Here is a 16,316-nt window from a genome sequence, read left to right on the forward strand (position 1 = left end):
TATAGAAGTAGTTCATTTAATGGACTAATCTTCTTTTCTCATGTGTCTTGTACTAATTCTCTTGAAAAAAATCAAAAGTGACTGATTAAAAAAAAGCAACATTTCTTATTAGAGTACTCGATTAATCAACAGAAGAATCTATAGAGTACTCGATTACAAAAAGAATCTATAACTGAAGCCCTAAAATACATACAATACGTGTTTGTCATGTTTATAACCAGTATCTTTAAACTTTCCACCTTTCATGTTAACTTAATTCAACCCAGGCAAATCAATTCTGCTGCCTTTAAATTTGTGCGATGTCTACATAAGCTCTGAATTTAGAGCAGCTGAAGGGCCAGGTGTCAGATCATCTTTCATGGATGACACTGGCTCAAAGGAAAGTTCATGCAAAAATTAGGACTGACAGCTTTCTGCTTAAAGGATTTCCTTATCATGTATGTTTGAAACAAGATCTCGAAGTTGTTCTTCTCAGCCAGAGGATTTGACTGAATTTTCACTGATCTAATTAAAAGAACTGTATGTGACATCTGCTGATAGCAAGGAATCATGGGAGCGGGCCCATGTTAGCCAGTTCTACAGAAGGTGATAAGCATCAACACTGTCAAAATAAAATAAACAGCACGCCGTTAGTATTCTTATTTCAGTAACGTGAGTCAGAAAGAAGGTTCCCTGTTCAAATCTTGGTAGGACGGGGTCTTTATGGGAACTCTGACTGACTCTCGCAGAACAAAGACATGCCTGTTAGATTAATTGGTTGGCTAAATTGCCCGTAGGTGTGAGTGTTCCTGGTTGTTTGTCTTTATATTTCAGTTCTGTCACTGATTGGCGACCAGTCCAGGGTGTACACCCCTCTTGCAGCCCCCCATGACCCCAAATGGACTAAGTGGTGTAGATGAGTGGTTCGTAACACTCAGGATAACGACACTACTTTTCACAATGCATTATGGGATAGAATGAGTGCACTACCTAAGGTATAATGCTGCTTACTCAGGATGAGGACACCACTACACAATAGCATGTGAGTGATGATTTTGAAGTTGTTGTCAACATTTCTGTGCAAATATTGAACACATTGCACCTCTAATGGTAAGATTATTTGATGGAAGGGATTAAGATCCCACCAGGGTCTCCTTCTGTCTTCACTCATGTCTCCGTCTTTCTGTTTCTCCTGCTCATTTTCCCTCCTCTGCTGCTCCGCCTGAGCCCTGCTGACGACAGAGTGGCTAATATCTTTATCTGCCTTCTGTTTTAATCTCTTTGTGTCTGCTGTCTGCTCTCTGTTTCTATCAGTCTGTTTCAGGTTTGTCTCAGCTTACTGGTGTGGTGTTTTAAAATCACTTCTCTTTTTATCAAGCTTTAATGCATTATTCTCTCTTTTACCCGAGCGTCTCTACATTTAGTCTCTGCTGGAGTCATCCGTTTCAGACTCCTGTCTCTTCTCTGCTCCCCTTTTAAGTATTTTTATTTTAACATCCATACTTTGGCTAGTCCATGTTAATCAGATTTACTTTATGTCACCAAATTCAAAAGCAGAAAAGTCTTCATCCCCATATCTTATGTTGTCTTTAACATACGCTCACAAAAAGACACAGCACACCTTCATTAACCTGTAACTCGCTGCTTCGCTGCACCCAAATCATCAATACTGCCAATCAATAAAGCCATCGATCAGACTTGCTCATCTCTGGTTGTCCCGCCACTGTAATCAAACCCTCACACAAACACTGACATACGTAAGCATGCCTCCTAAAGCTGCTGATCACAGCCCTTGCTACTTACAAATCATCAATACTCCACAATCAATGCCGGTATTGATCAGAGCGCAGAGGAATCAGACCTCCGGGGTTTGAAAGAAAAGGCCGAAGGCTAAAGAGAACTCCTCTTCCTCCACCTCTTTCTCCTCCCCCTCTTACGCCTCTTCCTCCTCCTTTTCTTGAGTTGCTCTTCACTTACCCCGGAAGTCAGATGTAGGAACTTGGAATGACGTCACACCTGAGATGACCATATTCCGGTCACTAGGAGTTGGTAATTCGGGGTCATCTAAGAATTTCAGAGCACCAGGTTCAATGCACTATTTCTCCCAATATGTGATGACCATGCCAGCGTTTCCATCTCCATATGGACAAAAGTATTCAGCCACATTTGTTAATTAATCAGACCCGTTGCCACAGGTGTGTAAAATCAAGCACCTAGCTAGGCAGTCTCTACTTACAGTCATCTGTGATCCTAATGGGTCATTCTGACTTCAAGCAGTGGTACTGAGATGGATACCATCTTTGCAATAAGACGGTTCCCTGCTAGATATTCCACAGTCAACTGGATGTGATATTTTCAGAAAGTGGAAGAGTTTAGGAACAACAGCAGAGGGTGGTCAGTGACTGTTATGGAAATTCATGTAAGGGTATCCATGGCTTAGCAGCTGCATGCATGCCTCACATCACCAAGACCAGTGGATGGAGTGGAGTAAAACCCCGATACTGGACTGCATTGCTCCTTTTTTAGAAGAGGAACAATGGTATGGGGTTGTTTTTCAGGGTTTGGGCAAGGCCCTTTATCTCCAGTGAAGGCCAATCTTAATGCTTCAGCATACCAAGACATTTTGGAACAATGCTATGCTTCCAACTCTGTGACAACAGTTTAGGGAAGGCCCTTACTTATCCCAACATGAGTGTGCCCCAGAGCACAAAGAAGGACTATGCAGACATGGTTTTATGACTTTGTTGTGGAAGAACATGCACAGAGCCCTGACCTCAGCCCCATCAAGCATCTTTGGGGGGGAAGCTGAACGGAGAGTGGGAGCCAGGCCATCTGCTCCAACATCAGGTCCTGGCCTCTTAGGGTGCTTTCACATTAGGCCCAGATGTTTTGAACCACACCGCAGCAGGATTCCTCCCTCTTTCCCCCTCTGGCTTGCTTTCACACTAGCAACATTGATCCGTGCTCAGTGTGAAACAGCAGGTGGCGGTATGCGCGTAGCTGCTTTACAACCCCGCCAAAGAGGAGAAAGAAGAAGAATCTACCATGGCAACCACTCGGGTCATGACCTGAGCAAATACTGATTTTGTTTTAACCTGGCAAAAAGTCCATCCTGCAGCCATTGATGATTTAAAATCACTTTATAAACTGCCAGGAACTTCGCTCTTCGTATCTGCACATCTACTACAACTCAGAGGATTAACTGGGCCCCTAGTGTGAAAGCACCCTTAATTGCTCCATAGAATGAAGGGCACAGATTCCCACAGAAACTCTCCAAAATCTTGTGGAAAGAGAGGAGGCTGTTGGAGCTGCAAAAAGGGGCCCAACTCCCTATCAAAGTACATGCATTTGAATACAATGTCACAGCAGTCCCTGTTGGTGTAATCAGGTGGCCAAATACTTTTGTCCATATAGAACTGAGCTCAGTAGATCAGCCTTACTTACCAGCCCAAAGTTGCAGATGCCTGATCTAGCTGCTTGATTAAAAAACAGACTGGTATCAGATACCAGGATTAAATCAGGACATCCCTACTCTCCATCCTCCTCCGACTATTCCTTCTTAACCTCCTTATCCCTCCTAATTCTTCTGCATGCTCCTTCACCACCTATTAATCCTTCTTCCTCTCCTCTGTCTCCTGTGCAGTATTTTCTTAGATGGGAGCCATATAATCATATTACATAAAAAGAGAAAAGATGTTGTAATATAGTGTAATTAAATTATTTTAAGCGTGTAAATTAAATAACTCATGACATTTTAAGATGTGTACAGTTAGTGTTGTGGACCATGAACGATGTTACTCACAGCCCTGAAGGTCTGATCTCACCTATTTTTTTAAAAACTGGGTCTTTTCTAATGAGGTGACACACCACAGAGACCCCCCACCCACCCTGAGGGATGCTACCAAAATCCCCTCTGTAACTGGGCGACTCCACCTGGATGCAAAATAAAATTGTTCCAAACCGCAGACGAGTGAGTGGAATATAAATAAACAGCTAAGAAGAGGAAGCTCAGTTTCTCTGCAGCTTTTGTTCATTGTTGCACATTGTTTTATTATGAGGAGGCTGGTGTAAGTAAGGCACAAAATAATCATATAAACCCAGGCTGCAGTGCTGGAGTCGACATGCACACATATTTTTCCATCTGTTTTAGAGATAAGAGCCTCTCCTCTGTGTGTTATATGTTTGTGTACCTGAGGCGGTGTAATCAGTCTCATGAGTTCAGCTCCCTGATGTTTCCTCTCAAGGTCACATATGAACTCTGCGTGCTCCTCTCTGTGTTTACACTGTCTCAGGTTACCTCTGCTCTTTTCACTCATTTCGTAAGTGGAAAATGATAAAGCAGGCTGTTAGCTATTGTGAAATTATCCATTGGTTTATGGACTAGCATTTTGAGGCATTGTGGTTGAATTAAGACCAGGATCAGTCCTATTTCTCTCTGTTTCTCTGACATTTTTAATGTTCTCTTTCAGCGGTGGTCAGTGCCATCCCGGTGCCGACTCTGGATTCCTCCCAGTACCCGGGTATCCTGCCATCTCCTTCCTGCGGCTTCACTCACAACAAGTTCAGTCTGAGACCGATGCCTTTCTCCAGCCTGACCGTGGACAGAGGATACACACCAGGTACTGCACTATTATACTACTTTTAGTACTTCAGGTACTACTGCAACAACACAAATACACTATGGCAATGGATCCCAAAGACAGCCCCTACAGGAGGGTGTAGCATAATGACCGGGGGGGGGGGGGGATCAGCAATGACGATGCAGTGGCAGTTTAAGTCCGAGATGTTGTCTACATTTTGAATTGGAGGGGACAAGGAGTACCCACTGCTGGGCAGGAGAGCCCTGACAACACTCTTCCCTTTTGCACCATCCTACCAGAATGAGAGAGGTTTTTCTGCTGTTGTCTCAATCAAAGATTTAGATTTAGGATTTAGGATAGGGGTATAAATCTTGATGTTGTTCATCTTCAGAAAGTCAGATCTTAAAAACTCTGTTTAATGATGTGATTATTGTTATTGCTAACTTGGTTACTTACACAGATAATCAGCTGAACAGGAAAGTTATAAATGCTGTCACACCAACTGGGGGTCACTGGATGTCCCTGAGCCATTTTGTACATGCACTCCTATGTTTTTCCTGTTTAACAGACTGAAACAGTGTATTTGATAAAATAAGTATGTTGAAGCTGTCACCTAGCTCTTTGTCATGGTTTCAGACCACACTGGGAAAAACTTGTAAAACAATGTCAAAATAGACAAAAAAAATGTGTTTTAAAATGCAAAATTATGGAATTTTGAATATGTTAAAAAGTGTTACCAACTGCAAATAACTATAATAATTTAGCAATTAACTGCAGTTAAATAAAGGTTTTGTCCGGCAGCCGTAGTTGTCAGATGTTGCAGAATCTACAGGTTTTAAATACACATCGCTTATGACGGCTTTTCTCAACCTTGGGCTACCGACCCCAATGGGGGTTGTGAGATGATTTCTGGGGGTCGCCAAATTATTTTGAAAAAATATAAATGCACATAATAAATATTAAATTACATAATTTCAGACAGGGAGTGCATTTATTTGTTTCCTGCTTCATTATTTGTCCAAAATTCATTCTATCAACTGAGTTTGTATGATCTGAACTGTGGGCGTGAGATTCTGCTCAGTGACACACAGCGGGACAAAGAAACATAGAGAAAGAAAAAAAAAACTGTGCATTGTTACTTTAGCTGCAGCTGCAGTAAGTTTGCTAGCTACCTGATGATGAAAAATGGAGAAATGGTTTCATAAAAAAGGGTTCCAGCTCAGACTTGGGTCAGCAGCAGCAGGGATCTCAAGGTCAGCCACCAGAAAGCCTAACAGCAGCTCCACCACCAGAGAAACATTAGGCACTGGGTCTGACACCGGCTGATACCAGAGCTTCGAGGCTCCGTAAATATCAGCCCAACTTTTTGAAATCTGGCTTTTCATGCAAGACCAAAAACAACCCAGAATACCCGCAGTGTGTTTTTCATGTTTACAAGCTCTCAACAGCATAAATGTTCAAAATGAAATGTGGGCTGTTTTTCTCCCCACTGTGTTTCGTTAAGGCTTTAATTAGTGTGCTGATTGTGGTTTTCTTTCATTAAAAAGAAAAATAAAGTTTGCGGTATTTGTTTACATGTTAACTGGCTCAACTACCAGCAATATGATGTAATGTAGCGACCATTGTCGGCGTGTTGGTCACGTTAAAGAGTTATTGTGATGCTGCTATATGTTTTTCAATAAATCCAAAAGCCATTTGCCAAAATTAAGATGTTATTGTGCCTTTGGGCAGGACCTGTGTCTCGATAAGAAACTGAAAGCTTAAGTGTGATTGATTTGTAAATCAGCCATAAATAGTATGCTGTAATGGTCAGTTGTGTATGTGACAAAAAGGACACTAAATGCCTTTAAAATATTAGAAGTTTTGAATTCAGATAGAATGTCATGAAAAAAACAAGTATCTATTGAGATTTATTGTGCATGTTATTTATCATATACAGAAATATCCCTCAATATCTTAAGCAGAAGCTCATCCCCAGAGGCAAAGCTGCTGCTGTTCTCTCTCTCACACTTGTTGATGATCTTCACTCAGTTGTGTTTCGGCTATCTTTTGATTTCTATCTATCTTAACCAATAAAGTAGAGTAGAATAAGAACTCAAAGTGAATTAATACCTGCACCTTTTTGTTTCAGCACCACGGACAGCGCTTTATCCATTCACACCGGGAAGGGGCAGTGGTGGGGTGGGGGGTGGGGGCAAGGATGATTGGGAGGAGGGCGGGGGGTTTGTGAGGTCAGTTTATACAGAAGCCAACAGATGGCAGCAGACGCTAAACTACATGATGCTACACACTTCTGATCAAAACAAACAATCACGGCTGAGAAAGTCTATCTGCTGCTTCCACGACTGAAGGCAAAGATACTGGATTACTGCAGGTCTCTTCACCTCTACTACTAATGTTCTACTAATGCCCTAAAGCTCTTAAAACACACTTACCTGTACTAAAGATGATGGTGGATTTCTAAAGAGGCCGTTTTAAAGACTGGACTGACTGCTGTACTAGCAGTATTGAAAGCAGAGACTGATATTGTATTATTGCAGTTATAATTGTGTTACTATTACAGCTTGTGTGTTAACAAAAGCACTGCTGCAGCTTTTAATTATACCATTCTTCATATAGTAATTTAAATAATTATTGTAATGCTTCTTTAACCTTTACCAGAAGCCGTAGTGCTCCCTCTGCAGCATCTCCATCTTTCCAGAACTCTCCCCAGCCTCCTCCCCCCTCCCCTCCCTGTCGTATTGGAGCCTCATTCTGCTGCAGAGCTAAATGCTAAACGACGTGGAGGGGAGCAATAATTCAGCAATTCAGTAATTGGCTAATTCCTGGTTGGCCTGTATCGGTGATTTAACAACCACAGAGAGACGAGGGGAAGCTTCAGAGTCATTGAATTAGCGGACACAGCGGGGGGAAGCGATCACTGCTGGCAGAACACACACAGAGGCGGATATAATTAGCAAGAGATTCACATGCAGTGGAAGTGATGGAGAAGATTAGCTTCAAAGTCACAGAAAATACAAATTCCACAAAAATTTAAGATTAGAATAGACAGAAGAAGGTCTGGTGTGATTTGGGGAATGACTTTGGCCCAAACCTCGTCCAGAGTACAAAACATTCACCTTAAATTCTGTCTCAAGTCTTACCAGTGCCAAAGATGTCAGACTGAATGTGGTGGAAAGGTGTCTGAAATATTTCCCTCTGATGAATCGACGCAGCCATAAAAGCACCGGCAGTCTCAGAATATTTCACTCTGAGTAAAACTCGCTGTGGTTTCAAAGATGAGCTGGAACATTTCTATACATGTGAAATATAAACATAATCACTGCTGGAGACAAATCCACAGAGAATTATCAACTCCACTGTAGATCAAACTCAGCCTTATGAAATTCCAGAGCAGTGATACTCAACGTGTGGCTCTTTTTTCACTATTTGTGGCTCTTTTATGTCTTACTTTTGAATATTAGTCCCCCAGAAAACCTTGAAAAAGGGAAACCTTCTTGCCCTTTTCACCATTTTTTGCCTTTTTTAAATCAATTTAAGCTACCTTTTGCCATTGAATACCACTTTTTTTTTTACTCAATTTTTCCTCTTTTTTGCAACTTTTATCCCATTTTTTGCTACCATTTTGTCCCCATTTCAACCCATTTAAGCTACTCTTTGCCACTTTTTACCTATTTTTTGCCCATTTTAGCCATTTCTTTTTGCTGCTTTGATCCCATTTTTGCCCTATTTCACCATTTTTTGGCCACTTTTTTCTCATTTAAGCTATGCTTTGCCATTAAATATCACTTGTTTCCATTTTTTCTTGCTCTTTTTGCCATTAAATATCACTTGTTTCCTTTTTTTTGCCCCTTTTCACCACTTTTCACCCATTGAGGCTAGATTTTGCCACTTAATACCACTTGTTTCCTTTTTTTTGCCCATTTTCGCCACTTTTGACTCCTTTTTGCTCATTTTAGTGAGGTTTCACTCATTTTCTGCTACGAGTTTGCCACTTCTGGACCTTTTTTTCACCTGTAACTCATTTTTTTGTCACTTCTCACCCTTTTTTGCTACTTTCTGATTGTCCTATCATAAATATGATGGACAGAAGCTTTATGAAACAGATGATATCTATGCAGCACTGAGATAGTGTAAACTGCACTGCATCCTGTTATTCTGCATGATTCATCGGCTTTTGGGACTGTTATTGGAAACAACAGAATGAAGCTGTCATTTGCTTGTTTTTGGACATGCTGTCAGGCTCATTTTTAAAAATACAAAAGTGTTTCAAACATTTCTTTGCATTAAAATAAGGAGCGAACATTGATCTTTTGAGGTTATGTAATCTATTACTTAATGCTCCGGTGATTGTTTTTCCATATTCGATAGTTTTGAACATGATTATGCAAATAACAATCTTCAGCACTTGCCTGAGGTTAGTCTGTGCTCATGTAGTGGAAATGAATTTGACAGGATAATTAAATGAGGAAAATCAAAAAAGATATTGGATATAAAGTTTAAAACAACGGTCTTATTTGGGGAAAGTTAAGATAAACTCTTCTTAAGTTAGGAAACACAGGAGCTGACATTTGATCTTCTGTCTGCTGGTGTTTCTTCGAGAAAAGAGCAAATAAAAGATCGTTAAATTTACTCTCCTCTACATCAGAGTGTCATCCAGATCTCTTCTCTCTCTTCATACATTCATACTCTCCTCAGCTTCTGTGTTTCTGTCCGCAGCGGTTAGCTTCCATTCAGCTCCTGTGAGTCACAAAAACACATTCCTCCTTGTTAAAAAACACTCAGTCTAAGAGAGAAATAACCGTGGTGTTATTCCCTGTGATCTCTGCAGCCTTCCATCGCTGCAGGGATGGAGATGAGGTTTGAGTCGAGTTCTGTCATGTGATGGAGAGGTTAGATGTGGGCAGTGCTAATGGAAGGATAGGTAGAGAAAATGCTACCAGGGTGGATAAATAGAGAATATATCCCTCCTTTATTACACTGTCTAGTTGTTGCATTGCCTGTTTTTATAATTTTACAGGTCTCTTTTTTTTATACTGTGCATCATCCTCAGCCTTGGTGGCCTTTTTTCATGCTGCCTAGTTAGTAAGTTTTCATTCTATCCAACACTATTGTAAGTTATAGTAAAGCTGCAGCTACAAACATGTCACAGAGCATGATTGTGATCTGAGAAGGCACCTGATCCCCCGTGTGTTGATGCTCAGTATCTTGCATGAGCATGTTAGCCATGTAGACTGACATTTCTGAGCGTTTAGCACCTGTATACTCAGATATTTAAGCTTACCCATGTAAGCAATGTCCCTCGAGGTAATTGCATTTTAACCAGTGGTAAAAGACCTGAACATGAAGCAGCTTAGCCATCTGTGTGCTTTCAAAGAGTAATAATCCCCTCCTGAGATATTTTTTTTTTTGGACCCTGGTCCTCATGTTTTACAGCAAGAAGTACTTCCTTGAGTGACAAGTCACTGAGTTCAAGCATCGACCTTAAGTGTTACAAGCTATGTTGATTCAAAAGTGCCAAAACCAAATATCCTTGAGTGCAAAACGTTGCAAACACAACCATTTAAATAAGCTGCAGAAATAAACCTGTTTAACGTTGGTTCAAAGCAGATTTTGGTCTGAACAGATCCTTTCTTGATCTGCCCCCACAGAGGAGATTGTTGTATAACTCATTTGTCTTGATTTTATGAAGGATACCAAATGCTCATTATTAGGGGCATAGCTGATCTGACTGGTGGGAGGTTGTATTGTAGCTGTTTGTCAGGAGGAATAAGTCCTCAGCCTCAGACATGGGTGTAGCACAGGGGGGAAAAGGGGTACTGATTACCCAGGCCCACAGTACGGAGTGGCCTTTGAGAAGCCTGCAATGAAAAGTGTGTTTCTATTTATTTTTTTTAGTTGTTAGTATCATTATTAAATCAAAAGCGACTAAATGAATCGGTCTACAGACTGAAATTTGTATCAAATACAGTAAAATAAACTGTAGCGTGCACAGGCTTTTTCAAGGGTGGGGGCGAAAAGAAAAAAAAAAGTGCACATACAGCACATTCTCCACTGAAGAGGGCACTAAGTTTCGCATGTTTTCGAGGGCACTTTAGACATGTTTATATGTTATACAAACGGCACATTATATAGCCTTAAAACAGAATAATTAGACAGACTACTCAAGTCAGTTTATAGTTAGGATCAGCATCCACATGAACTGTGTAGATTCAAAGTTGGACTGTGAAGAACTCACAGAAATAAATAAATAAAACCCAAGGGGGTCTGAGGGTCTTCCCCCAGAACATTTTCAATGAAGTAGATGCCATTTCCTGTATTCTAGTGCATTTTAACACCATATTAGCACCAGATAATCCAAACTGGTTCTGTGAGATATAGTTCTGGCTCAATATAGATCAAAAAAGGGCCCAACACAAAAGTCATTGCAACAGTAGTGTTTTGCCAACCGGGAGGGCACTTAAGCATGCTTTTTTACCACCCAAGAGGGCAGTTTATCATGTTTTACCCAGCCAAAAGGGCAATTAAGTGTTTTTTTCATCCAAGAGGGCAGTTCAGTGTGTTTTGCCACTGAGGAGGGTATTTAGACCAACTTTGTGCCACCCAAGTGGGCAGTTTATAATGTTTTAACCAGCCAAGGGGGCAGTTTAGTGTGTTTTTTTCCACCCAAGAGGGCAGTTTACTGTGTTTTGCCAATCAGGAGGGCACTTTAGCATGCATTTTGGCTCTCAAGGGGCACTTTAGCGTGTGTTTTGGCTCCCAAGAGGGCACTTTAGCGTGCGTTTTGCAACAATTGGGCCACGAGGGGGGGCAGCAGCCCCCCTGCACACCACTGAAAATAAAATAGTGGGGGGCCCCTGCTCCTCCCTTTAAAAATGTCAAAATGGTTTAGTCCAGCACTGTGAAATAATGCAAGTAAATTTAATTCAACCATAGTCAAAAAATATTGCTCATGATGGTTCAAGAATCCATTAATATGCATTGGCATTTGTAAAAAATGAAGCAACATTTGTTGGTTAGCGAGCCAGTTAAGAGGGGCCCTGTGTAATATTCTTTCTGGGGGCCCAAAATCCCTAGCTACTCCCCTGGCTCCAGAGACCAGGCTTTTGTTATGGGGACTAACACTAACGGGCTTCAAAAGTCCTCAGCAGAGGGTTTCCCAGAGACTTATGTCCAATGTTATTAGACACCATTCCCAAACTTGGGGGCATTTTCACATTTTTTTCAATTATTTGTACCATGCCAGTGTCTGAATAAATTTTCTAATAATAACCCCATCCAGCATGTCATTTTGGGCCCCACATGGGTTATATATGGGCTATAGTATGGGCCCCATGTGGTTTTGTCCATGGGTTCCACGGTGGCCCTTCATGTGAACTGCTAGTATGAATCTGCCCGTAAGAGACCCATATCGGCCCCATCTCCAGAGATCCAAGATAGATCCTACTTGTAAACATGGGCAGTTGCAGGGATCCCTAGATGGGACCTATATGGGTCTCTTATGGGCTAATACACACATGGGCAATCACAGGTGGGGCAACAATGGAACCCATGGACAAACCCACTTGGGACCCATATCGTAGCCGGCATACAACCCATTTGGGACCCATGCTGGCTGAGATATAACTATTATTGAATAAATATTGGTATTTGAAAACACAGAAGGTGTGAAATCATTACTTACCCTCTTAACCAGCAAATGATTACAGTATTTGTGCACAATAATCACACTTGACATTCTAGATGATCAAACCTCCCCCAAATATGGCGGTCAATATGGCAGTGTGCTCTGCAGACACTGATTGGTCAGGCCATTCTTAGATCTGGTGCAGTCATTTCAGATTGGAGCTTTGCAAGATGGATTTGTCAAATGACTGTCTGGCAAATCCATGTACTTTGCATGGTTAGCTTAATCTACTCATTTTCTAAGAGCTATGTGCTAAATGCATCCATCTTGTATCTGCACCAACACTTGGACGGGGCGACTGTGGATCAGTAGGTAGAGTCGATTGTCTTGTAGTCAGAAGATTGTGGGTTTTATCCCTAGCTCCTGCAGTCCTTGGGCAAGACACTTCATTTGCTTCGTGGATGGTGTGTAGATGGGTTTGAATGGGATTAGCCAATGGCTAATTCTACATAGCAACCTCTGCCATCAGTGCGTGAATGTGGAGTGGATTGGCATGTATAGGTGTGACTTTTGGTGTGAAAGCGCTTTGACTTGTCAGAGAAGTATTGAAGCTGAAGTCCATTTACATCATATCAGAAAAAACAAAAGTTCTCAAAGACTAGGAGACTCCAGCATGTCCCAGAAACTGGGAATAAACTGGTCATGGTCTTCAATAACCAAGTCGTAGGGCTCCAACTTTCATAAAAGAATGAAATCTGCTAACAATGGTCTTTCTCAAACCTGGAGACCTTTTTTTTTTTAAGATTTATTTTTGGGCATTTTTTGTGCCTTTATTAGATAGAGGAGGACAGTGGATAGAGTCAGAAACAGGGTCAAGAGTGGGGGAGAGACATGTGGTAAAGGGCCCCAGGCCGGATTCAAACCCAGGCCGCCTGCGCACACGGGGAGCGCCCCTAACCACTAGGCCACCTGCTCCCCAAACCTGGAGTACTTTTGAACTTCAACTCAACCAAAATGACGCTGGATTAAAAAAGCTCCCAACACTTGTTTGTTCACATTTCAGCACTAACAAGTAACATCACTGTTGTGTGGAAAAACTCAAATAATTGAAGGATTTCTCTGGAGCTTGTCTTTTAGCTGTCAACACTCACAGGGTTATTATTCCCATCTCTACTGGTTCATCCTTCACCTCCTCATCTGCTCCTCCGTTCACTCCCATCATCTATTTTCCCTCGAGTCTTCTGAAGTCTCCCACTTCTTCATCATGTTTTTGCTCCTGCACCAGCCCGTTAATAAACTCACAGTGACTCTACATGTAATTACCGCCTGTCCTCTCCATCCCTGTTCTCTCTGATCCCTCAGCTTGTAGCTACACCAGGAGATTCATCTCTTATGTCACATCAGAGCCATGTTTCTGTCAGGAATTTTTTTTTCTTCTTCGGCTCCTCCTCTTCATCCTCCTCCTCCTCTTCTCTCTCTCACATGTTCCTCTGACAAGATAAAATGGAATTTCTCACAGCAGATGCAGACACAGCCGCAAGAAACTCAACAAAGTAAAAGAATAAATCTGCAACCCCTGGCAGAACTTGAAGTTTCTTTACACATGAGGAAGAAAGTCTACATTTTAATTGGATTAGCTACATTATGCAGTTAAGTTGAAACATCTATGAGTCTTTTGGTGTGCCAATTTAAAAAAAGCAGTTTTTCCGCTTTGATTGGAGAGAAAAGCAGCAGAAAAACAAACCAAAAACATCATGCATTTACATGTAACGCTGTTTAAATCTGCATTGACACAGGTCACCAAGTTATATGCCTCTGCCAGGTACAGAAACTGTTGGATCTCACTGCCAATCTATTATTCTGAAATCCATAGGAGTTATGTATTACATGCATGTGTTAATGGATTTTTATGTGTCTTGCAAACAAAATTGCCCATTAGTGAAATTAAATACACTTCAGTCCAGTTGAATCCAGTCCAGCTGAGCAGAACAGAGTGGACTTTTGTCCAAAGATTGAAGAGAATCCCTCCAAGTGTTCTTGAGATAAATCCTTCAGTGACAAAGAGACTTTTATCAATCAAAGTCTGATCAGGTCATCCATGTGTCAGTTGATATTTCTGCAAAGTTTGAAGAGTAAAAAAGGAATGACCTTTGACATTTGACATTCACTCTCCAAAGTCCAGTCAGTACCTCTTTAAATCAGAGAGGACATTTATGGAAACTTTAAACAAGAAATCATTTAAGAGTCCTTGAGATATTTTGTTTTCAAACAAGAGAAGAACTTGAGGGTCAATTACAGTGACCTTTGAACTTTAACTTCCAGGGTCCAGTGAGTTCATCACTGAGTCAGAATGGACTGTGCAAAGTTATGAGAATCCCCCAAAGACTTCGCGAGATAAAGTGTTCACATGCAAGGAATGAACTGGCTCACTTACCTTAATGTTTGACCCTTGACCTCCAGAGTCCATCCGGTCCATCCCTTTGTTGGAGTGCACTGTTTGCACTCTGACTGAAGAATGACTGTTGTGCAAAGTTTGACGAAAATCCCTGTAAGTGTCCTGAAAGGTTTTGTTTTTCTCAAACAACAGATGAACACCTTGACTTTAGACCTCTTAACCTGCAATTTTCACATAGAAGGCTGCGCCGTGCTTTACAGCACCACGGTTTCCGACTGATTGTGGGTGACCTTGCACACCGTAAGCATGATCAGCTTGAGACAAGAGGGCAGGGATCACTTAAGAACTTTAGGAATAGTATGTCAGTAGTGGATTATTCTGCCTTGTTGGGATTAATTTGTCATTCATTCCAATATGATTCTATGACTTTATTAATTCCGCCATGGTTCAGTACATTAGAAACTCAAAAAGTTAATGCTTGCTTAAAGATATGTGGTTTCATGTAAAAGTTAACTTTTCCTTGTCAATGGCGACATTGTAGCTCTTCGATCCTCTGACTTCTTGCTTACCTTTTGCTCTTGCTGCAGGATGAGGTGTGATGTTGATATAGTGATGATTTATGCTCGGGAGTCCGTGCATTGTGTTGTACTTTGAAGTTGACCGGATATTTTGTTCATTTTTCTGGCTGTTTGGATCAATTTGCTCTACGTGGATGGTTTGGCAGCAGCCAGTCAGCACCGAAAACAGAACTGCAGCATATCTCCAACGAAGCATGAAGTAATGGAGCAGTTGAACTGCTCCAATTGACTAGAGAGGAAGTGATGTGCTCTGCAGTACGATTCGCTGGTGGTTCACAGTGCAGCTGTTGTTTGTGGAAATTGGAGGTTCAGCTTTTCCTTGAGTCAGAGTGGACATTCTTGTAAAGTTTAAAGACAAACCCTTAAACCGCCCACGTACATGCAAGTGAGGTCAAGTTAGCTTGACTTTTTACATTTGACCTCTTAAGTCCAATCAGTCTGTCCTCGTGTCAGAGTGGACATTTGTGCAAAGTTTAAAGGAGCTCCTTCAAAGCGCCATTGAGATGTGCTGCTTACATGCAAAGGGTGCACATGACTTCCAGCGTCCAATCAGCTTAACCTTTAGCCAGAGTGGACATTTGTTGGTAGTTTGACAAAAAATCCCTCAAAGTGTTCATAAGATTTTGTTCACAAACAGGATGAACATGAGGTTCAGTGACCTTGGCTTTTGACCTCCTAAGACCAATCAGATTATCCTTGAGTCAGAGCTGACATTTGTTCATAGTTAAAAGAAACTCCTTCAAAGTCCTCAGAAGATGTATTGCTTACTGTACAAACAAGGGATGCACATAGGGGTTGGTTAGCTTGACATTTAACCTTTGACTTCCAATGTCCAGTCAGTTCAGCCTGCAGTCAGAGTGGATATTTGTGCAAAGTTTGAAGATAATTTCTTAAAGCACTTATGCAATATTGTGTTTACAAACAAGGGATAAACGTGAGGCCCAGTGACCTTAAAGTTTGACCTCCAAAGTCCAGAAAGAAACAAGGGTTTGTCCTTGTTTGAGGAAAACCCTTCCAGGGTTTCTTGAAATGGCACGTACACATTAAAGGAATAAACGCAGGTTTTTTTTTTTTTTTTTTACCATCACCTTTGACCCTTGACTTTAAAAGTCCAGTCAGTTCATCCTATAGCCAGAGTGGAAATCTATGCAAAGTTT

General features: G+C 41.4%; 1 protein-coding gene across 1 annotated transcript in view; it reads left to right on the forward strand.

The window, feature by feature from the left end:
• dcc (DCC netrin 1 receptor) overlaps positions 1 to 16,316 on the forward strand; it is a 326,580-nt gene that overhangs the window by 267,163 nt on the left and 43,101 nt on the right. The window contains exon 26 of the mRNA XM_041810331.1: positions 4,449 to 4,598. Within this exon, the coding sequence (XP_041666265.1) occupies positions 4,449 to 4,598 (150 nt within the window). The remainder of the gene's footprint in view (positions 1 to 4,448; positions 4,599 to 16,316) is intronic.

The sequence above is a fragment of the Cheilinus undulatus genome, linkage group 17 (genome assembly GCF_018320785.1).
Source record: "Cheilinus undulatus linkage group 17, ASM1832078v1, whole genome shotgun sequence".
In the NCBI taxonomy this organism is placed as follows: domain Eukaryota; kingdom Metazoa; phylum Chordata; class Actinopteri; order Labriformes; family Labridae; genus Cheilinus; species Cheilinus undulatus.